The sequence below is a fragment of the Thermobia domestica genome, chromosome 9 (genome assembly GCF_964235325.1).
Source record: "Thermobia domestica chromosome 9, izTheDome1.hap1.1, whole genome shotgun sequence".
Classification (NCBI taxonomy): domain Eukaryota; kingdom Metazoa; phylum Arthropoda; class Insecta; order Zygentoma; family Lepismatidae; genus Thermobia; species Thermobia domestica.
In genome coordinates, this window is record NC_137462.1 from 219,661,578 (window position 1) to 219,686,050 (window position 24,473).

General features: G+C 38.1%; 1 protein-coding gene across 1 annotated transcript in view; it reads right to left on the reverse strand.

Moving 5' to 3' along the window:
- Positions 1-17,336, reverse strand: part of LOC145660607 (uncharacterized) — an 84,190-nt gene extending 66,854 nt beyond the window's left edge. Inside the window, exon 1 of the mRNA XM_081725866.1 lies at positions 17,066-17,336. Coding sequence (XP_081581992.1) covers positions 17,066-17,178 — 113 coding nt within the window. The 5' untranslated portion in view covers positions 17,179-17,336. The remainder of the gene's footprint in view (positions 1-17,065) is intronic.
- Between the last annotated feature and the right edge of the window lie 7,137 nt (positions 17,337-24,473).

Genomic DNA, 24,473 nt, shown 5'->3' on the forward strand with positions numbered 1-24,473 from the left:
TATGGGTATATCAGCAGAATGTGAAGTTAAAGATCGACGGTGCTAAGTTAAATGTGGACTATAAAGATTTGCTTGAAATGTTGACATGCGATCTCAACAATTCACAATGTATGATGGATAACTGCATGCGGTGCCCAGATCCTGAAAATCTACTTCAACTACTGTTTTACGGAGTTCACAAACGACATTTCTGATAATATTATTTACAAGCAATGGGTAACAACAGATCGTGCTGGGTTGATCACCCTAGTGAAACCAAGAGAAAACTTTCTTGAGAAACTTGCACCAAAACTTAGAAATCTCAAGTCACACCACTACGTGTCCGAAGTACCCTACAAATTAGTTTTCTTGCAGACAAAACAAAGGGGTCTTTCACATTATGCATTATCTTGCCGATTTTTCAGAAAACTTCTCATTTGTCATTCAAGGCGAGATTCAAAGTTTTTATTGGGTGAACAAACAGGCAAAGGACAAACAGACTCATTTGTTTACTATTATAAACTAAGTGATGGAAGTGATGTAAAAGCTAGATGTCTGTGTATTATCAGTGATTATTTAGAGCACACCTCCACAGCAGTCCACACCTTCCAAGTCATTTGATTGAAGATGTTAAGGCACATGTCTCGTCAGCGATACACTTCTTCCCATAGTACTTCACGAATGGGGCTGCAAGTCACTATAAGAATAGTGTATAATCGAATGATTCATATTATATTAGAATATAATAGAATATAATAGAGTAGAATAAAATAGTCACTATAAGAAAACATCATCAATTTCTGTAATCACAAACCTGATTTTGGTCTTGAAGCGGAGTGGCTCCTTTTCTGCGTTCTCTCATGGGAAAAATACTTGTGATCAGATAGGAGGGACAACTCGGCGCATAGTATCTAAAAGGAGTTTACAGATCAATGATCACATTTTGTCTCTAAAGAATATGTATGAGTATTGTGTGAAAAACATTCCTGATATACAGTACATTTATGTCACTAGTGAGGAAGTGGTCAACCATGAAGCTGAAATGCGCGAGAAATTTGCTACTTGTTTACCCGTTCCTAAAACACGCTTATAAATACGTATCTCTCACGCAAAAGATAGATGCTTTCGCACTTCAATTTCTACTGACTATTAGCAAGTAAATGTAAGAAAAGCGCCCTTGCAATGCCTCCAAACAGGTGACACAGTTCCGTGTATTTACGACGAAAACTGGTATATCGGAATTGTTGAAGACGTCATTATCGAACATGATGACGTGAAAGTTCATTTATACGAAACCCTAGGACCACGAACTTAATTCAAACTTTCAAGAAACGACAAGACGTGTTGCCATTTAAGAATATATTAACCCCTTAAGCGGGTAGACCGCTGATTAGCGTCACGGCTGATATAACGTTGATTCGGTAAACCGCTTTTAAGCGATTTTAAAGCTTATCTACCTTTTTTCCTTGTGTAGGCCGCCTATACGCGTCAAGCTGGGTAAGAACAACCTGCCACCTATTGACCATTTCTACTTGTTTACTATATGATGGGCGTTCCTTTTGCGTACAATACTGTTTCGTCCATTGTACTTGTCATTTGTTAGAAAATGGCTGCCAGGACAAGTTCTGTTACGGGACCTATTCCAAGGAAACGTCTTCTTGACGAGGATATAGTAAATTTGCTGAGCTATTTGACTGTAAAAAGTTAAAATTCTGATAACTCTGAAGAATATCATTTCAGTGAAAGTGAAAGCGATAATGAGTTTGATGATAATTGTATTGTTAGTGATGCTCCGTTACCAATCCAGTGGATAGAATTTGGACGAATAAAGAAGAAGAGTAGAGATAAGCAATGGGCTGAAACAAATCCTCGTGAATTAAAGCCACTGGTTGGTTTTCTAATATTGCAAGGTATTGTACAGGAGCCATCTTCAGCTGCTTCTTTTAAAGATAATAAGCACTCGCTTCTGCAGTGACGAAATATCTGAGCAGCAATTTTACCTTCTGCTGAGTTACTTGGTTACTTGCATTTTAATAACAACCACGAGCATAATCCAGACAGGGAGCCAAATTCTACGCTTTATAGGATCAGACCTGTTCTCGTATCAAAGTGGAAATCAACTTACACACGAAACAGAAATATTTGTGTGGATGAAAATCTACTTCTATGGAAAGGACAATTAGCTTGGAAGATATACATCGATAATGATGATGATGATAATGAAAATGATGGGTGTATTTATATATTTATTTTAGGGATGGCCAAAATTTTCCGGAATCCGGAAATTTTGTTTTCCGGAATCGGAAAATTTACTTTCCGGATTTCGGAAAAATTCCGGAATTTTTCTGAAATCCGGAATTTTTCCGATTTTACTTTCCGGATTCCGGAAAGTAAGAATTCTGGAATTGGCCATCCCTAGCTAGTAGCTGTTAAAAGAGAAACACAATAATGAATATACAGATGGTGATCAGAAAAATGGAAACACCTGAACGAAATTGCAACTTACCAGATTAATATTGTGTCGGGCCACCTTTAGCCTTCAGAACAGCCTTGATGCGACGTGGGATGGAGGCATAGAGGTCGTGAATGGTAGCAAGTGGAATTTTACACCATTCCTCGTGCAGGGCATCGGCTAGTTCTGTGAGAGAGGATGGAGGTGGAAATCGTCGCCGGAGTCGTGTTTCCAAGACGGACCACAGATGTTCAACTATGATGAGATCTGGGGCTTGGGCGGGCCAGGGGAGGTGTCGAACTTCATCCTCAAACCATGCTGCAACAACGCCAGCTGTGTGAATGGGTGCATTATAACCCTGGAAGATGGCGTCACTGTCCGGAAACAACATCCGGACTATAGGATGCAAGTGGTCTCCTAAAATTGCGACATAATCGTTGGCAGTGATTCGTCCGCTAAGTGTGACCACAGGACATAATGAAAGCCATGATATATCGGCCCACACAGCATCACCGAGCCGCCGCCATGTTTCACAGTTGGGCGGAGACACTGCAGCTCATAAGCTTCTTTGGGCGTTCTCCACACATAAACAAGGCCCGTGGTTGGGAATATGGTGAAGGATGACTCATCCGACCATATCACACGTTTCCAGTCCTCAACGGTCCAAGCTGCATGGTCGCGGCACCATTTGCGGCGTGCGAAAGCGTTATGGTCCCTGATGAGCGGTTTGGCCCGTGCAACACAACCCCGTAAGTTCATGTCATGTAATTCGCGGCGGACTGTGATTGTCGAAACAGGGTGGGAAGGTGCTGATTGAGTTCCTCCGTCACTTGCTCCGCAGTGGCACGACGGTTCTGCGTGACAATGCGTTTTAATCCCCGGCGTGACCTGTCACTCATGATTTTCTTCCGTCCACTGTTCCGCTTCCCCGATGTGGTTTTCCCGGGTGTTGTGTAGGCCGTCATCACCTTCGACACTGTCCCACGCGACACACCTAACACAGTAGCCACTGCCGTCACACTCACTCCACATAACCGCGCACCAACAATTTGCCCTCTTTGAAAATCTGAGAGGTCTCCCATTTTATACTACCTCCGTCTGCTGCAGCCACTAGACACTGCTGTTCCACTGCGCCTGACGTAGTATGGAGACCGACCTAACACACCACCACCAGCGGTCCGGCGCTGCGGGCGCCACGATACCACTGCCAACCCATACATCTGACGTGTTGCCAACTACAGGTGTTTCCATTTTTCTGATCACCATCTGTATATACTGTATTAGTTTCTTGTAGTTGGATATGTCTTTATCACTTACGTAGACAATTGCTACTGCAGTTATTTATGAGAAAGGTCTTACTTTCACACACAAAAAAGTCGCCGGTATGTCTCAAACATTATTGCGTTCCCACCTGCAGCTGCTTCAAAGCATTGCAAACTACTTTTTAACCAGGCGAAAGGCAGTGAAGGAAAAGAAATCTCAACAAATATTCTAATAACATTCGTTTATTGTTAACATACCTACAGTGAGCGCAAAAAGTGTTCGTACACCGTGCATACTTTATATTGAAAGCAGCTAGCATGAGAACGGGAGGTGGAAAATATATATATAACCAGAATTAAGACTACACATTCATACATTTTATTTCTATATACAAGAAAAAGGCCAAACAAACACAATCAATGTTTTGTTCAAAAGAAAAGAGAGAATTCCTTTTTTGTAAACGCAAAAAGTCGCCGTACACTTATGCTTGAATTAATGCTTATAAATTATATTACGTTATTTAATATTTTGTGGGATTACCCTGTGCGTTAATGATTGTCTGTAGTCTTCGTGGCATTGATTTCACCAGTAGTAGTTCGTAGTTCTGTAGCTTCGGGACTGATTATGTCCCATTCTTCTTGAATAGCTCTTCTCAGGTCTTCTTTAGTACAGAAGCTGTGCCTTCTGATTCTTGTCTCCAGAACAGACCATAAATGATCTATGGGGTTCATGTCTGGGGATTGGAGAGGTGTGTGAAGCTGTTTCAAGGTATTATAGAGTAGCCACAATCGAGTGTTTTCCGCTGTATGTTTGGAGTCGTTGTCTTGCTGAACAATAAATTGTTTTCAAGAACCATCTTCTGCGCACTAGTATGGAGATTTTCCTTTAATATGTTAATATACACTTTGTGGATCATCACTCCATCGATAAGGTGGAGACGACCCACTCCTGAGGCACTCATACAACCCCAGACGAGCACGGACCCTCCTCCGTGTCTTACTTTAGGGACGAGATTTTGAGGATTCATCTCTGTATTCACCTTGCGCCATACCATACGCCTCCCATTGGACTCGATAAAATTAAATTTACTTTCGTCCGAAAATATGACCCTATTCCAGAAAGAAGCCTGATCCCTTATCTTTATACTTTTTTTCAAACTTTAGTCTCTTTATACGATTTGTCTTGTTCACCCAGAACATTTTCCTGGCTATCCGACTGTACTGGCTGATACTTTAACACCGCGTGTTTCCAGATCCGTTGCCAATTGCACAGCACTACTTTTTGGAACCTTTTTTCTTTCCCTAATAATGTAACGTTTATCTTGTTCACTCAACACTTTTGGTCTTCCAGTTCTTTTTTTTTTTTTCTTTCGCACAGTGATAGAAACATTATATATCGCAATTATTGTTTGCACTGTTGAACGAGGCCTGTCTGCAAGGTTTGCTATCTTTCTCAAAGACTTACCCTTCTTATGCAATTTAATAATTACTTTTCTTGTCTCCTCATTTGTTTCTGTTCGGTTGCTTCCCATTTTGACAGCCCACCATGCAGTTTTTTCACTCCTATTCACAACTAAACTCATTCTGTTACTCGTCATGCTATACAGAGGTGTATAATCAGGTGAATACTAGTGAACCCCAGTTGTGGTATCTTTGTTTCGTATTCGTACGTCAGGTGTACGATCACTTTTAGCGTCTACTCTATACACTTTCTACGGAATTTATCTACTTTCTGACCATTAAACTTGTCTTTGTGGTTCTTTATTGATATTTTCATAAAGCTTAGTTTTCATTATTCATACTGTGTGTGTTATTACACTTCTTAAATTTTCTGTTTCTTTTTCGCAGGCATTCTCGTTTCAATAGCATAGGTGTACGAACACTTTCTGCGCTCACTGTATGTACAGTAAATACAAATTTATAATTTTTGACTTCACGAAGTATATACAATGTAATTGTTCAATAATTAACATAAGCAGGCATTCATTAATTTATATTAATATAATAATTAATAAAACTAATAAGCGGGTGATTGATGACTCAGTGGTAGAGTTTTCATCTATGGTATTCTAACCCAGGACATGTGGGTTTTCGATGGCTAATTTTGTGTTCGAAAATTTTCCCGGTGGTAGGCCTACTCTTGGTTCCCTTTCTTATATTTGTTCCATCATCACTCATTAACGAATTTAGTTTATCAAAACTCTATAGCCATATATTCATTCTGTCCGTCAGTGAAACAAACAGTCTCAAGAACTATCTGATGGATTACCAATCAATTTTGGCCATGATGTACAGAGTCAATAGTTAAGAATCGAGTTCCCTGATGAATGTAATATTCAAACCGGAAGCGGTACAAATCAACCATTTCCGGTTTTAACGTTAATCATTATATAGTAAATATGGTAATAGATAGCGAGAAGCGGTTTACAGTAATCGACATATAACATTCATGTAGATAGAATGTTACCCAATTTGTGCATCTGCTGAAAATAATGAGCATAGGTATTTAGAGAGCATTTTCCGCTTTAGAAAATGTGTGCTTGGTAAAGAATGTAGAGAATTAGCTGAGTCAGGCACGTAGCTAGAATATGGTAATAGAAAGGGGGGGGGTCTGTCACGAAATACTGTGGTTATTAACCAGGGGCTCAATCATTCTAAACTATTTTATTGGCAACATATATTGGTTCGTTTAGCCAAGATTTCTAATGGGGGGATGATATGAAATACTGTGGTTACACACCAGAGGCTCGATCAATCTAAATATTTTACTAACAACATACCCATATTGATTGGTTAGGACAATAAAATGAGGATATATTAGTAAGTATTTTAATAAGAAGCTATGAAGAAATCTCGAGTAAAAGAATATTAAAAAAGTATTGAAAAAGATATAGTCTTCCAAGGTCATTCGAACGGTGTCGAGAATTTTGCGTCTGGGATATTTTCGCCCTACCTCAAGAACAGGGAAAATTGCGCCTGCGATGTACCTCCACCGGGAAGTTTGAACCCTGCGAAATAAAAGAACCTATTGGAGCTTACGCATTTGCTCGGAAGGGCTGCCATTACAGCATAAACAATCCTCCCCCCACAACCATGCCATTTGTGATTTATTTTCATTGTGACTATATAAGGGGAGAATAAACTTCAATATAAGCCAAAAGAACACAACGGATCAACGCAATCACTGCTTCTTCCAGAGATGATTTTGGGGGAACACTGGCCTCCCCAGAGCTCTCAGAGTGCCCCCTCGGAGGAGACCAAAATAATACGTCTATAATATAATAATAAATAGAATAGTACCAGCAGTGACCCCCCTCCGTAATACTAAGTGTGCCCCCTGGAACATTTTTTCTGAAAGAACGACTGAACGCAATTGTGTGTTTGAAGTGTAATTCCAGCAAGTAAACACACTGTACATAGTTTTCTTGATAATATTACTGAACTGATTTTACATTCACTTTACACTTTCTTTTCTATAATTTGTGTCCTCAAAAGCCAAACAACTCGCAAGGATTGTGAACAGAGATATCTGGGTAGAGCCTTTTGTAGATTAAATTATACTCTATGATTATATTAATAAATAATTATATATCAGTCATTTATACTTTTATTGTAAATTTTGTAGTATAATGAAAAATTGTATTTGTATGGATTGCCCTTTAGTGAACTAAAATTGTATTTTTTTCATTTGTTCGGAATATTATAACGGATGGAGTAACTCACTGAGACGATGAGAGGCAAGCCTAGTTCAAGTGTGAGTGGAAATTACTTTACACAATACAAAAATAAGTTGAATTGTAGGGCGCTAACATCCCAGTGCAAATATATAGCCGGCGCATTTTCCCCTCTTTTTGGGGTAGAGCGCAAACGTCCCAGTTCAAATATATTGCGAGCGCATTTTTTCCTATTTTTGTGGTAGGGCGCAAATTTCCCGGGCGCAAAATTCTCGCATTCAAGGAAAATATAATGTCCGTGAAGTTGACAAACCACTTATGTCAGACTCCAATTTCGACTTTAAACGTCGCTAGTGCTACGTTAGTGTTCGACAGTGACGCAAATCGTTAGTACTTCACAGATAACGTGTGCTTTTTAAATAATGGATATGTCTTCTAACTGCATGCCAACACGCCCACTCCTAAGAATCATCTAAAAAATGAGGTTAACCGTTAGAGCAAGTAAGTGCTCATTAGTGCCATTAACATTAACGTTAATGCCTCCATCGTACAGCCCTTTGAGTAATGATAACACCACGCTCTTTGCTAGTCTCAATGCGTCCCTATATTCTCGCGAACATTCTAACGTGCCCTAGTTAGTTACTTTTTTTTTGCAACTATTGTTTTCTGTTATTGTTTATTGTTTATTGCTAGTCTGCAGAGTAGTCCTTACATTAATATGCCATTGTCCTTGATAATCATTGCGTATTTACAAGCAGTTTGTTATTACTGTTAGAAGATATCAAAAAACAACAGATAAAATCTACTACTTAACGGTTCATATTTTTCTTTTACAGTACATAAACGATTAATAATAATAATAATAATAATAATAATAATAATAATAATAATAATAATAATAATAATAATAATAATAATAATAATAATAATAATAATAATAAGACTATTCCAGCATAAAAGTTATCAATTGCATCACACTGGCAACAAGCGACGCATATTTTTTCACAAAAATTTGTTTCTCACGATCTTCTGGAAAACTACGTATGATAACATCTTCATTATGTCAAGTTGCTTATCTCAGTGTGATATTATGTCTTACCTCTGGACAATATCACAGTAAAACAAAAATTAAATATTAGGAGTACATCGTACTTTTGGACTACATCTCATTAACCATGGGAAGATTGAGTAGTGTATACTTTAGGATGTAAGTTTCAGCTGAACTTGCATAGTACATTCCTAGGATTACAAAAAGGAAATTTGTTCGTTTGCATTTGAACAAAATTCTTAGGATTACAAAAAGAAAAAATATTTTTTCCGAATTCCGGAATTTTTCCCGAAATCCGGAAATTTTCCGAATTCCGGATTTTTCCGAAATCCGGAATTTTTCTGAATTCCGGATTATTTCTGAATTCCGGAATTTTCCGATTTTACTTTCCGAATTCCGGAAAGTAAAAATTCCGAAATTGGCCATCCCTAATTTATTTACTTAAGAATCACCAGACACAACTCAGACGCCATTTTACACTGGATATCTAACAACTACAACAACAACAACAATGGAAAGGATTTGGGAAGGTATCGGCCAGGGCGTTTTGGTAGGTACCACTCCGGCATTTGCCTGGTAGGACTGAGGGAAACCCAGTCAGGATGGTCGGCAGCGGAAATCGAACCTACGACCTTCCCGAATGCAAAGCCAACGCTCTACCACTTGAGCTACTTCGCTCGGTGTATGTGGCTTCGCTCATAATATGTACCCAACTTTGTTACATGTAATTCTCTGGTGGAATTACCTGTGAATAATACTTGTACCAATTATATGTTACGCATACTTAAATTTGTAAAAGAAAATTACCCAACACGCAATTAACCTACGACTGAATATTCTCTGCTTAAGAGGTTAAGGATGTTTACACCCACTCAGCTTACAACAGCGGCTAGTCGGAGTCACACTACCACTCTTCAGTTGTGTGATGTAATATCCAAAGATTTTGTGGAATACATTGTTTAAATGGTACGTAATCGAACATTGTTCTTGTATGTTCTGTTTAACCCTCTGTGAATTGTTCATCCACTGCCTATTGATTTATGAGGTCTATACAATAATCTCTCGGTTATCCATACTTCTGCCTATGCTTACTTGTAGATATAACTAACTAACTAACTCTATGGCCTATGGAACCCGGAGGTTCAGTGCCGCGTTCACAAAAGCTCTCCACTGACTTCTATCCTTAGGTAATTGCATCCAGTTTCTACTTTGTATTCCTATCTCTGCGAGATCCATCTTAATATTATCCTCCCATCTGCGCCTAGGTCTTCCTAATGGTCGTTTTCCTATGGGTCTACCAGTCAAGACTTTGAAAGCGTTTCTACTTTCTTCCATTCTAGCTACATGACCTGCCCACATAAGCCTTCTAGACTTGACGACCCTAACAATGTTGGGTAAACCGTATAAACTATGTAGTTCCTCGTTATGAAGCTTCCGCCATTCCCCGTTCTCGTTCCTCTTGGGTCCGAATATTCTTCTCAGGATCCTGTTCTCAAATACTTTCAGTCTATGTTCTTCCCTCAGAGTAAGCGACCATGTTTCGCAACCATACAGAATAACAGGCATGATTATCGTTTTATATATTTTAAGCTTCAAATTCCTCGACAGAATTCGCGAAGACAAGAGATTTTGAACCGAGTAGTAACACGAATTCCCTGCTTTTAGTCGACATTTAATTTCTTCGTGAATATGATTTTCGTCTGTTAATATTGATCCTAAATATTTGAAAGTATCCACTTTATCAAAAGCATTATTTAATATTTTAACGCCTCCACAATTTGCCGTATTACGGTCCCGACGCACTTCCATGTATTTAGTTTTCTCTGCATTTACTTCTAAACCCATGTCCCTGCAAGCGTTTAATAAGATCTCTGCATTTATTTCTACTGTTCTCCTATCCTCCCCTATTAAATTTACATCATACTTGTAGATATAGCTTTGTGTTAATAATAGAGGTGCTTATGGTCAAATCTGGAACTCTTAATTTGTGGTATATAATAATATAATACAGACCTGTTACGGGGAGGAACTTTATATTTTTTATCGTATCAGAGATATATACTTGTGAAGTATGCACGCTTTTCACTTTTCTGAATTTTTGATAATTTCTATTAAAAAAGGGGAGACAATGACTAAGAGTTGAAACTTGATGCGAAGGTTCTAGAGCATAGGTCACCTTATACCGTCAAATGGGGCTACTTTGATACGAAAAAAACACACTTTCTTAAATATTTTGTGAACATGTAAGCCCAAATTTATATTTTTTAAACCATGGCACAAAAGAGTATTACCACTTTGTATGATAACCATTGTTGTCAGATAATGTCTTCAACTAGAAAAACAATGAAATATGCATGTTCAAAGTAGCCCCATTTAATGTTAATTGTTCTAATAAAATTCTACCTATAAGCTGTATGATATTCTTTGATATTGAATTGAAAAGAGACGTTTTACGGACATTTTGAAATATATTACATAGTTGTGCGATTTTCCTAACGGGCTACAGAAAATATTTTTAAAACGTACTTATCCAATATTTTCCAAAAGTTGATGTCGATCGTAGCACTATTGCAACTTTAATATTTAAAGGGGCATATGTTCATATGAATCTAACAGATAAGTTTTTAAACAAACGTTTTTTTTTTTTTTTTTGTGTGTGTGTGTGTGTGTGTGTGTGTGTGTACAATGGAAAAGCACTATATACAATTGCAACATGCTTGGAATTATTGCAAATTGAGACCTTCAAAAGAGATGCCATCAAACTTAAGAAACCCTCGATTAGTAAGAGTGGGCTCTAGTAGCACCTGAACAATGTCTTCTCTACAAACCACATCGCTGTCTTCATTTTCGGGCCAATGGAATGTCATACTAGTTCCCGTTTTATTAATGTGCGTAAACTTGACTTTCCAATCGCAGCTCTCTCTATGATTTGCCCAACATAATGCCGTTTGCCTTTCTTTAGAATATACTGTACTATTACCCACGAACTGATTTTTAGGTCATCCATGTGTTCTATTTCAGATTCTGAAATCCCAAAGGATGCATCCATCACTGATTCACCATCGCTACTGGTGACGGAATGTCTTCGCAATCTTCATCAGAAGAAGAATCATCTGATATTTGTTTGGAAGTGGTTTTGCGTTTTGTAGAGCCTGTTTTTCGGTTTTTAGTATTGCGATTGAGCATGTCTTCACAGCAATCCTCAGGTGAAACGCTGCAGAAAGCTGATTATGTTAAGTTTTTTTTTTTTTTTTCTTTTGGACGAAGTTTCCTATGGAGTATTGCGAATATCTTGTAAAAGACCAATGATAACATTATTCATTGTGTTTTTCTTTCTCGGAGAAATTACTCGTTTTGCAGTAGTTGGAGTACTGGTAACTAATGATGTACTGCTTGTTGTTGCTGTACCTTCAACAGATGTACCGGTACCGGTATAGCTTCTTCACTTAGGATTCTAGGGAAATGCTTAAGAGACTGTTCAGCATCCAGAGGTCTAATACCACATGCAGCAAATCCAGATAATATGTTATTTTTAAGCTTAGGCTGTAAAGCCTCCATCAGCTTAGAAAGAAGTTCAGGGAAAACCTCTTTTGGAAGACTGTCGAATTTCCTTCCTGGTCCTAGGCTCCATTCTTCTAAAACTGACCGCCACGCCTTTTTCATTGGACCATATACAGCTACATCGAGAGGCTGTGTAAGATGCGTGACGTTAGCAGGTAAACATATAAATTTGATATTACCCTCTTTGCATTTTTGAAGAACGTCTACGGAAAAATGTGAAGAGAGATTATCCCCGGTGACTACTTTTGGACCGGGAGGTAGCTTGTTTGACCATGGAATCACAATCGAAGTAAACCAATCCCTAAAGGTTACGGCATCAAACCAACCACTTTTTGTCCGATTGTATCGACAACCTTTAGGTTCGCCTTCTGTCCATGTACTCCAGAGTGCTTCAGACTTGTACACAAAGTACGGAGGAAGGCACATACCATTAACAGTGACCGCAAACATCAAGGAGAACGATGTTTTAGTTGAGTTCAGTATTCTCTCTGGTCGTTTTGTTTTAGCTTTAAATATTAATTTTCTATTTTTAGGATCATTCACTAAATTTGTTTCATCATAGTTCAAAATATGTCCCTCTGGAACATCTACCAACTGTTCTTTTAAGTTAGAGAAATACGCTTGAATTTCCTCTCTAGTCGTTTTAGCTCGGTTATGTTTGATATTTTGACACATCCTTTGTCGTAATACACTCCTGTGCCTTTTCAGAAACGTCTAAGCCCAGTCTCTCCCTGGAAAATTGTCTTTGAATCTGCTAACAATACCCCTTGCATCGAGATAGGCTTTTACAAGTGATCGTAGTTGCATTGTACTTTGGGGAAATCCCCATTCACTCAATAGGGATACACTGTCGACAATTAAGATCTCATCTTCTTCTGATAAAGTTGTCGGATGTTCTGGCTTGTGCCTATTTATTTCAATTTCCGGCTCTGGTTCATATTCAGGTACATTTTCAGGATTGCCTCGGTTAGAATTATCATCATCAAACTGTGCTGATCTTTTCACTAATTTGTATTGACGTACATATTTCACTAAATTCCCAGAATTTCAGCTCACCATCTGCAACTAATTTCACAGCTTCTTTCAAATGTTCACCTGTGTAGTTGCGATAGGTACGTGCACCAGGTTTCTTTTTGTATGTTCGCACCATGTTCAAAACGACAACACACAAACAAAATCCACGAAGTAGTAATAAGTAACGTTCTTGTAAGCGGCAGTTTTCTACTTTTCTAATTATGCTCCACTTTTACTGGCATTATACTGGTATGGTATGTCAAAAGCTGTTTTCCTACCACTTTCGTAGATACTTTACAGGACTTCGGTTACAGGAACCACAAAAACAGAAACAATAATACAGCTACCATCACAAACGTTCCAGCGGTTAGGTTCATTACAAGTATGTTCATTGAAGCCCCACCAAAGTCAGCTGTTCGTATTAACCTCATTTCTTACCTAAAACGGCATGAGATTTTCAAAAATTCACCAAAATTTAAATATTGGTTCGACAGCAATAGAGTCTACTGGAATCGATAGATAATAGATGAGATTTTATCAGTAACACTGGTTTAGGCAGGTAATGCTTTAAACTCGAGTTCCAGAGAAACAATTTTCTGGTCGACGAAAAATTAGAAAAAACATCGCTTCATATTTATTTATTTATTTTTTCTCTCATACATCATTGTTAGTAAAGTTTACAGATTTGTCATGGTTGAATTCAGAACATTCCAAACTACTACTTGCAATATTCAAATTAGCCGCAAATGACTTTTCAGGACATGAAAATTTTGATTGAAACATTTTTTACGGTTTTGTTCAAAGCTGCCCCCATGTTCATAGTAGCCTCATTTGACGGTATAGGTTAGTACATAGGTTGGTTCCTTTCTATATCAAAGTTTAATATTTAATTTATATAGTATTGCCAAGCGAGCATCAGCGAGTGAATGCGGGTTAGAGCCCGCAGGCCACGTTTTTTTCTGTGTTTATTACACCTAAATGGGAAGGGGCAACCGCGTTCTAGAACCTTGTCAACTTGATGAATGAGCACTTGTATATCAGAACTTTTTATCCAGACAACTTCACTCTCGTGATCATTTGCCGGGTTCACTCGAGTAGACGGTTCTACCAAATTGAAAATTTATAGGTAAAACACGGCGTGAAACATTTTTCGTGAAGCAATGAGAATGTGAATACAAGTAGTTACAGTTAGTGCACAGCATATTGAATAATTTTGAGTAATAGTAAAAGTATTATATTTGTAAGTGTGCTCTTCTACTATTCTCATTTATGAGTATATTCCCCGATGCTGCCGCTCGGGGCCCCTATTGCGCTCCTGCTCTGACTCCGTTAGATCACATTCATGCTTTTTATTGGCCACCTAGCACAAGTTGGTTCGTGCTTTATCCACCGTAGTATTTATGCCATACGACCGATTCCATTTCAAATCGTTTAGACAAATCACAATTGGTCCCCATCATAGTCTCAGATTTCACTTTTTTTATATATGGGATCTACATGCAATATTATTATACCTATATTTTTTACTTTTGCTGAAAAAAAGTTTTCCTTCGATTTACAGCCTTCCAAAATGGTTGCCCTCCCATCCGATTGTTCAAAAAACTGAAAACCTGTCAAATTAAAAGTTCTGTTGTAGAGAAACGAGTGTACTTAGTAACATAATCGGAATAGCAGGAAGAGTATGAAGTTGCATGTTTCGGTGGAGGGCCAAAATTCGTCTATTGGTCCCATAGGAATCGCGCAAGTTACTCGCAATGTTGCCAACTTTGGTGAAATTTTTGCTAACTTCAAACATTTTTTTTCTGTCCTCACGAGCAATATCAACCATCTGCTTCTAGCACATCGAAATCTGCTTCAAATCTACTCCTTGAAAATGTAAAGGACTTAAGTTTCTGATTATTACATCCCATGTTAAAGTATGATAAAAAGCTGAAAATTTCATTAAGACGCCATGTTTGGGCGACATTTTCTCAAAAACCCCACCTTTTAAAAATCTGAATTTTTTACAATTATTGGAGAAGTAACGAAGTATTCAATATCCGTTAACCGTTCATGCGGCTGCAGCCCCTAATTATTGAAATTTCGATTTTTGTAATAGAAATGTAATTATTTCCCATGGGCATTTAGGTCCTATACACAAGGCGAATTGAAAGGGGTATGAAAATTTTGAGAGATGAATCCTGACATCAAATCAACTACAAAAGTTTCTATAAACATGAGTCGAATTCCGCTTCGTTTTCGAGTTACAGGGTTTCCAACTCGGGACACAAAATTGGCTCGCGACAATAGAAAATAAAATATATATTTCGCGTTAATTAAGAAACTTTGTGTTAAAGTTATGAAGTTGACTTGTATCTATATGATGATTTTTTTAAAGTGCGATGCTATTCGGTCGGCAGTGTTGCCAACTTGGTAAAACTTTTATTTGTTTCCAAATTACACTATGTGGATTTTATTTGATATTTGGCATTCATTAATGATTATGAACATCACATGAAGCACTACACTGTACTTTTACTGAGACCTCCTGAACTCAATCTACAAGTAGTAATGGAGCTCCCCATTTAGTACATCCTCTGGTGAAAGAACTAGAAAGCTCTAACCTAACCGGAAAGTATAAAAAATGTCAAAACTTTATGACACGACCTGCTGGAGTAAAGCCCATTTGCCTTGCAAAAATCGTCTGCTCAACTCGAAACTTTTAGTGTCAATGACGTCCTTTTCATCTTGCTATACTTGATGGACGATAATGGCTAACACATAGTCTTGTAGCTTACAATGTGGTGACCATTGTGCCTTTTGTTCCACATCGATAGAACAATTAGGGGTAAGATACTTAAGATTCGGTAACCCATTACAACACCACCACATAGCGTACCTTCGAAAACAAATATGGCTGCCACTCGAAACCTGAAGTCACTAACATTAAAATAATGGTTGTTTTGAACTAGCGATATGGTAAGGTCAGATTTTTGAAAAATTGTCAAGCAACATGTATTGGACCATTCACATGTATTTAAGTCACTAGAATTATATAATGGTTGTTCTGAACAACATGGTAAGGTAACTGCACATCAAAAATCAGTTTTCACCGATTCATTCCTTTTCTGGCCAAGACGGATTCATCCACAATATTTCCTATCCTAAACTGAAGCCCTGCTAAAGTGAACCTGTACAAAGGAATGAAAGTAAACATCGGAAAAATGATTCTTTATGATACAGATTCAATTTACTAAAAAAGAAGTGTACGGCTTGCATCTAATTAATTTATGTACGGATCCGTACAATAAATCTGCACCCACGTTCGTCCTATATAGTACAATACTCCTCACGGAGCATTTTATGTGTCGCCTTCTCAACTATTCTCCTTTACAAGTCCTGACTAATCTAATGGAGATTCTTCTTTTCCTTAAAATTCGTTTCTCACAGTTAGTTAGTCTTTTATTCCGAGAGTTTCAGTGCGAGGTATATTATATACATTTTAGCCGTAAATTTGGATTTGGGGGGTTAGAACTTTTTGGTTATAATTTCTTACCTTCTTGGTATATTTTCTGTATTTTTTGTTGCTTCTGGTTAGGTTAGATTGACATCGTCATCTGGCCCCCAAATCCAAAATTATACTTAAATTTCGTTGAGTAAATTTTAGAACGCCTGCTCTAGTTGCTATCCTTCCACCTATTAACAAAATACCTAGGTGTTTGCTTTCCTAAACTAATCCGACCCTACAATACTCTAGAATAACCTTTTAAAGCGATCCTATTTATCAATGCTGAGTTACCCACAATTTACCTACAATAATTTACAAAATATAGTACAGTGTCACTAACTAATAAAACAAGTTCTGGTCCATGTTCCGTTAAGGGGGTCCAAAACTCACCAAACCTAATATAACCTTATATTATGTAATCAAACGAAAATCAATGGAAAGAAGTGCACAAATTTCGTGTGCAAGAAATTACTAGACCCCCTTAACGGAACATTGGGCCAAGTTATTCTCTCCGCGACAATTAATAATGCTCATACCTGAACACCAATCTGCATTAAAATTTTCTTATAAGATATTAACATCACAAACCTTCCTGAACCTAATTTCGTGCTCTTCTTTTTCTTTTTTTCTTTTGAATGAGTCCCTAGCGATAGATATTTCTTCAAATATTCTTTCTGATTCACTTTACCGACGTTTGCCATACTTTAATTTTCTCTCAATTTATGTTTGTTTTGGTCATAACATCCTGAGTTTTGATACTCCATATGAACTTCAATTTTCATCTTTTTCTACTGACTGAAGCTCCTAGGCTCCAGCACATTAAAACATCTTCTTCTAATACACTGTTGTCACTTACAGGGGGTGTCTCTTCTATTGTATTGTCGTAGACCATTACCGGTCAGATAGATTTAAGCACCAGCTTGTTCGTTATGTGCGCTAAAAGTACAATATTGTCAAAAGAGTACCTCACACGACGGATTTATGATTCACAAACAAAAATGAATAAAATACAGGACACAATTGGGAATAAAGGACAAAATCGGGAAAAAGGTCTAAGTCAGGAAAAGGTCAAAATCGGTAAAGAAGTTCAGACAGTGAAAGAGGGCTGAAAGCCAAGTTGAACAGGGCAAATAATTAGAAGAAAGTGGGGAGTGGAAAATGAAAAAAGGACAAAGAGTAGAAAAAAGAAGGGGATGTACGTACGTGTAAATGTAAGTGTAGCGTAGGTGTATAGGAGATTCCACTCAACTCTCTACCACAGAGCACTACCACACACGAGGCGCTCGCCGTAACGCCAACAGTCGAACTCCCAGGAATGTCTCAGACGAAGCCTTAATAGGGTACGAGTGTAATATTGTTCAAACATTGAAGTTCAATTTTCCACTTCCATTTCTGGAGGAGAAGGAACCGCTCCCCCTCCTATGTTCCAGTGTTATGCCTTGAATATGGGGTGTATTAAGAAAGGTAAGTACAAGGGTAGAATGCTGATACGGTTAGCTTAGAGAAAGAAGTCATGTGGCGCAAGTGAAGATAACGGAAGCTGCTGTAAGTGTTTATAAATCGAGATTATTGAGAAGAAGAAGCTGAAGGAGATGATAAATCAAAGTGGAATAGTTAATGGATAGAATGGTGCTCACTGGAATAGGACCATAACCAAGCAGAGTGGAAGGAAGTAAGAAATAATGGTCGGTAGTGCTGTGTGTTTGGACAGGCATAAGTTAGGTGATTCAAGATCTTCCTAGATCTTCCTGGTAGTAGCAATTCGGAGTATCCCGGAGTCTCTGCTGATATTTTTGCAATGGAGTCAGTGCGTTTTTGAGTCGACTGAACAAGACATGCCAATTATGACTACATTTAGGGTGATAAATCCAAGAATGTATGGTAGGATTAGGTTCTATTCACCAGCAGTGTTTCTTCCAGACATGTTTTTGGAGAGCACTTCTTCCCCGGAGCTCTGAGAGTGACCCCAGGAGGCCACAAAAATAAGAAGTAACCAGCAGTGCCCCCCAAAACATTTTTCTGAAAGAACGACTGTTCGCCAGTGGTATTTTCCTGGTTCACTTCTAGCCTGGTGTTAATAGCTTCGCCATTCACTCTGCTGTTGTCAGTGGTTTATCCAGAATTTGTAACTTAGGCGGGGTGTTCAAAAATCTGGGGGGTCCAATCTTGCATATTTTTTCAAATTTTAAAATTCATTGATGCAACGAGTGATTGCATTGGATTTCCTTCCTGAGCCATAGACAATTAGCGTCGACTTACTCATCCTTGGTGTGAAGTCGATATTAAATCGTTGGCAGTCGAGTGATCAAACGTTGTTGTGACGATTACAGCCGTGTAAAGTTTTATTTCCATTCAATCTTGAGTTGTGTACTTTGCTTGAAAAGTTATCTTGTCGAAAGTAAGTTGTTTTATTCTATTGGCACATAAAAACAAGAATTCAAAATCTTTTAAAAGCCAAAATACCAAGATTTTTAATGGGTCTTCTCGTTCTGCCTGAAGGCCCTCCAGCACTTTGTAGAAAATAATGTAAATGATTTTATCTTTTGGCAGAACGAGAATTTCCGTTCTGCCTAACCTTTCGAGACGAGGAATTCTGTTCAGGGAGGGATTTCTTCGAGAGAAATTTTCTTTAGTAATTGTAACAGATTCTGTAAGAAAAGTAACTACACTAGTCGACAAAAAAATACTTTTTGTCTGGCACATGGGAAAAGATACTAGGTTCTAATAGAACTTTTCACGTAGAATTCAAATCTGCAATCAGTTTTTCTCCATCTACCACAGCTTTCCCTTGACAGAGTGGTTTTCGGGAAACTTCTCCTTTTTTTTTTTTTTTTAACCATTTTCATACTTGTAGCTCAGGTACCCTTATGTATATAAACACACAAATTGTGTTGTATGTTAGCTTGATTTATACTTAGTAAGCCCTTTAAGTTTCATAAGTATCGCATTATTCTTTCTAGAGAAATAAACATATTTATATAAAAATATGTTATGTGTACTGTTCATTTTACCATATTAATTAGTGCAAATAAAATCACATATAACTTCCACGAAAATTACAATACAAGCATGGTTTATACCTCGTTGGATTTGGAATAAAACATATTTTCAATTATGTATACACAGGGGCGTCATTTCAGACTTCGCCTGAGGGGGGCAAAAGCACCACTGACATAAAACTTTCACGTTTTGTACTAGTATATTTGTAGACAATCTATTAAACTATATGCATTCCTCAAACTCTTGCGGGGGCAATTGCCCCCTCCTGCCCGCCCTAAATGACGCCCCTGTGTATACACCGTGTCAGCATTTTTTTGTATGAGGGAATTTCTAGAGGTATTTTGTAGCAAATTCCCTCCAAAAAGTAGTTTATAAGATTTTTTGTCTTAATTTGCTATTTGTATATAGTGATACAGAAACAGGAACTGCACTAAAACATAATTTTATGTCTACTTAATAAGAGTGGTATCTTTTTAATAAATGAACACTTACTTACCTTAAGAGTCTTCATCCCGGCGAAATTAAAATACCGCTAATTTTACAGTAATTATGTGATATCTTCAAATAGATAAAGGATAATCGAAATGTGAAACAAGAGCGCCCTAGACAATATTATTTTACATGGGAAAATGCCGGGAGACGATATTCTCTTGACATTTATATTACATTATGAAAGAGTTCCAGAAATATAAAAACCGTGCAGTTTTACTATACGGATTCATAGTATAAGTAGTAATAGGAGTAGGAGTAGGGGTAGGGGTAGCAGAAGGAGTAGGAACAGGTTAGAAGCCCCGCAGGGGTTCGTTAGGTTCTGTTCTCGACATAAAATAAGCAAATTAAAGACTTACCCAAATTTTTCCGTACATTTTACTATCTGTGGATCCGTATAGTAAAACTGCACCATAAAAACAATGAGTAGAGCAGGGGCGGATCCAGGGGGGCGATCGCCCCCCAGAAGAGGAAACTTCCCACGTTGCCGTACCAGGCAATAACCACGTGTGAACTACATGTGTTAATAATAAACACAAACAAACAGACGACGTTCCCGAAGAGGAGTCGATCACTATCGCCAACAGTCGGAAGGACGAGTACCCACGATGGAAGCCGACAAGACAGAATAAAAAGGACCTGCACACCTCGACCAACATCAATCTTCCCGGATTGATCACAACACCTAAAACCCCTCTCACGACGCTTGGTCACCGAGAGGTACCTATCCTTATACCCACGACGCTTGGTCACCGGGTTCCTTTCCTCTTTCTCACGACGCACGGTCACCGAGAGAGAGATACCTAATCTACACCCCTCTCACGACGCTTGGTCACCGAGAGTACCTCACCTCAAAGCCCACGACGCTTGGTCACCGGGCTCCCATCTAATCTTACCTGATATTAGTGGAATTTCTTATTATTTGTGTACATAAAACTTTTGTAATAAAAAGGTGAAGGGAAAAGTCCAAATCCCGAGTACATTTATTGCTCTACCCGAGAAATCTTTACATGGTGGAGGCGCCGGGTTTTGACTTTGGTGGGGGTGCGGATTCGAAACTTCAGGTGCAGAGGAAGTTGACTGAGGAGGGAAGATATTCTGCGATGGAGGTGCAGAAGGTAACGATTGCGAATAACTAGGAGCAGGTTGGGTGTGATGCACAGTAGAAGTTGGCTGTTGTGCATAGGTTGGCATGTATGAATTAGAATTCGTTTGGCTATAATGGTCGTGCGAAGGGAGTGGTGAGGGGCGGTTAGGTTGGCCGATCAAAGAATGAATTGCCTGTGACAATTCTACATAATTCCTCTTCTGCATGAGATCTTGAGCTTTTTCCAGTTCGTGGAGTCGTTCCTGCAGCCGCTGGATTGTTGGAAAGGATTCTAACGCTATCTTTTGCAGCGAATTTCGTTGTAGTCCTAACGAAAGAAAATGAATTTTCTGTTCCTCTGAAACCTCTGGCATCAGCTGTCTGATAGCCCTCAATTTCCTTAAGAAATATGAATCGACTGATTCATTTTCGTTTTGTTGAATTTGAAAAATTTCTAATTCCGCCTTATACGCTGGTATATTTGGGCGGGACAGAGAAACTAATTTGGCTTTCAGCTGTTCGTAATTTAGTGTGTCGTATTGATTCAGATTTTGCAATTGTAAGACAAAGTCAAGAGCTACGTCCTGTAGATACATAGGAAGAATTTCTTTCTTCTTTTCGGGGGCCCAAGCCTGAAGTAAAGCCAAATGATCAAACAGCATGAAAAATCGATCGGGATCGTCAGTAGTGTGACCAGAATATCTACTTAAGTGAGGAATATTAAGAGGTATGCGGGAGCCTGATTCTGCCATATTGTTATCGCCTTCTTTATATGTATTTTTCCCAGATCTTGTTGTCGGCATAAACACCTGCCAGCCTGTAACAAATCAATCTACCGTTAAGAGTAATGAGAGTATTTATGAGAATACGGATACTATCTTTTATATGATCCTGCTTTTAGTAACACTTACACTGTATGTTAAAAGTTTTTAAGTCCGTGCTTTCGTTAATAAAAAGAGCGCCCCGTAGGAAAGTCCTTTTAGTGTCTGCAAATAGACGCCGACGCATCTACCATGTAAAGATTTCTCGGGTAGAGCAATAAATGTACTCGGGATTTGGACTTTTCCCTTCACCTTTTTATTACAAAAGTTTTATGTACACAAATAATAAGAAATTCCACTAATATCAGGTAAGATTAGATGGGAGCCCGGTGACCAAGCGTCGTGGGCTTTGAGGTGAGGTACTCCTGGTGACCAAGCGTCGTGAGAGGGGTGTAGATTAGGTATCTCTCTCTCGGTGACCGTGCGTCGTGAGAAAGAGGAAAGGAACCCGGTGACCAAGCGTCGTGGGTATAAGGATAGGTACCTCTCGGTGACCAAGCGTCGTGAGAGGGGTTTTAGGTGTTGTGATCAATCCGGGAAGATTGATGTTGGTCGAGGTGTGCAGGTCCTTTTTATTCTGTCTTGTCGGCTTCCATCGTGGGTACTCGTCCTTCCGACTGTTGGCGATAGTGATCGACTCCTCTTCGGGAACGTCGTCTGTTTGTTTGTTTATTATTAACACATGTAGTTCACACGTGGTTATTGCCTGGTACGGCAACGTGGGGATCCTTACAATATATATAAGTAAAACCCATCCCAAAGTTTGGAGCCCTTAAAAGTAGCAGTATGACAACCCACCGCTTCCCCCAGAAGTCGGTCCTGGATCCGCCTCTGGGGTAGAGATTACTATACTGTTGAAAATGGCGTGTTTGTGGGAAATTTTTGTAATGATTGTGCTCAGTAAGTACGCCAGAAATTTTTACTTGGGGGTGTGTTCAAAATAAAAGGGGGGGTGTACTCTCAGAATAGTTATATAATTTTTAAACAGACTCAAACAAGAAAACAGTATATTTTGTTACGCAACTATTGCAATATTACTACTACTACTACTACTGCTACTACTACTACTACTACTACTACTACTACTACTACTACTACTACTAATAATAATAATAATAATAATAATATCAGCTCTTCGCAGTGGTAGGTTCAATAAAGTAAGTTCACACATTTGAGCATTTATTATTATTATTAAACTAAGTAATACAGTGAAACCTCTCAAAACGGACATCGGTGGAACCGATTACTTGTCTGTAAATTAGAGGTGTCCCTAAAAGGAAGGATTCTCTCTCATAACACCACACCACACATATTTATGGCATGGAAGAATAAGGAAGTTTTTCCTCTTATGAAGATGTCCATTATTGAGAGATATCCGTTAAGAGAGGTTTCACTGTATTGGTAATTAACCTCCACTATTTTACCCAATAATTTCCCTACATGTGAATTGATTACATACGAATTATTGTAATTATTTTGCAAAATTCTGCTATTATTTCAATTTATTCATCCCCAGCAAGTTTTAGTGGGTGACTTTTTTTTCAAAATATTGAGAAAAAATCCCTCGTCCCATGCTGAAATCACATTCGTTTAGTAATTAATACTGTACATAGTTCCAATTTCATTATTTTAATATTCTAACCCTGTTGTTAACGTTAATTGTTGTAATATTATTTGATCTCTTAATCTCTGTTCCTGCCCTTCCTGGCTACGTTCTTCGGTCTGAATATCTTTCATAAGAAATTATTCATTGATTTACTTGTTTTCCAGAAATCCAGTTTTTCAATTTACAAATATTTTGTATCTTACTGTTTTGTCTTCTTTAATATGCCCTAATTTTAATAATCCAGGGCTCATAGTGGTCTGGTCTCTTGTAAATAGTTGAAAAGTGACCAAAAAATGGTCAAAAGCACACAAAATCTCACCATGCTCCTTTTTTCCTTTGTCAATTTCTAGCTCTCTTTCTTTGTTGTTTTGTTTCTTCTTTACTTCTTCTTTTTGATATTCCTCTTTTCTTAGTTTTTTTTTAAATATGCTTTGTAGTTACGGTAAGCAGACTTAGCAGATGTAAAAAGCTTCTGAATAAGTGGATCCAGTTCTGGCCTATTTCAGAATTTCTTCATCCCAGACATTATATTTAACTTCGCATTAAGAGTTCTAAAAAAACGTGAAATATTCAAATTCATCACCTACTCATAAGAACATACAAAAAGCATAACACAAGACGAACATGATGAATCACACAAACACACACACACAACGTTGAACGGAGCGTTAACTATTACGACAGAAAACTAAAAGATTATTATAATAGAAGAAAGAATAGACACTGAAGGGTTCTCAACCCCACCTTGAGAACTTAAGCATCCACCAACCGTCCACTGTGCTTTAGAAAGAATAAAAGCTGAAGTGAGAATGAAGCTGACTGTTTCACATACTGAAGCTTTCAGAAGAGTAATGAGTAACAAGTTTCTGCCTCTTTCCATTTGTTTTTGTTTTTCTTAGCCAACTGCCAATGCAAAACATAAATCACACGAAAAGTCACTTTACCTCTCAAAAAAGTAACTTTTAGTGACAAATTTTAAAAAAATAACTTTTA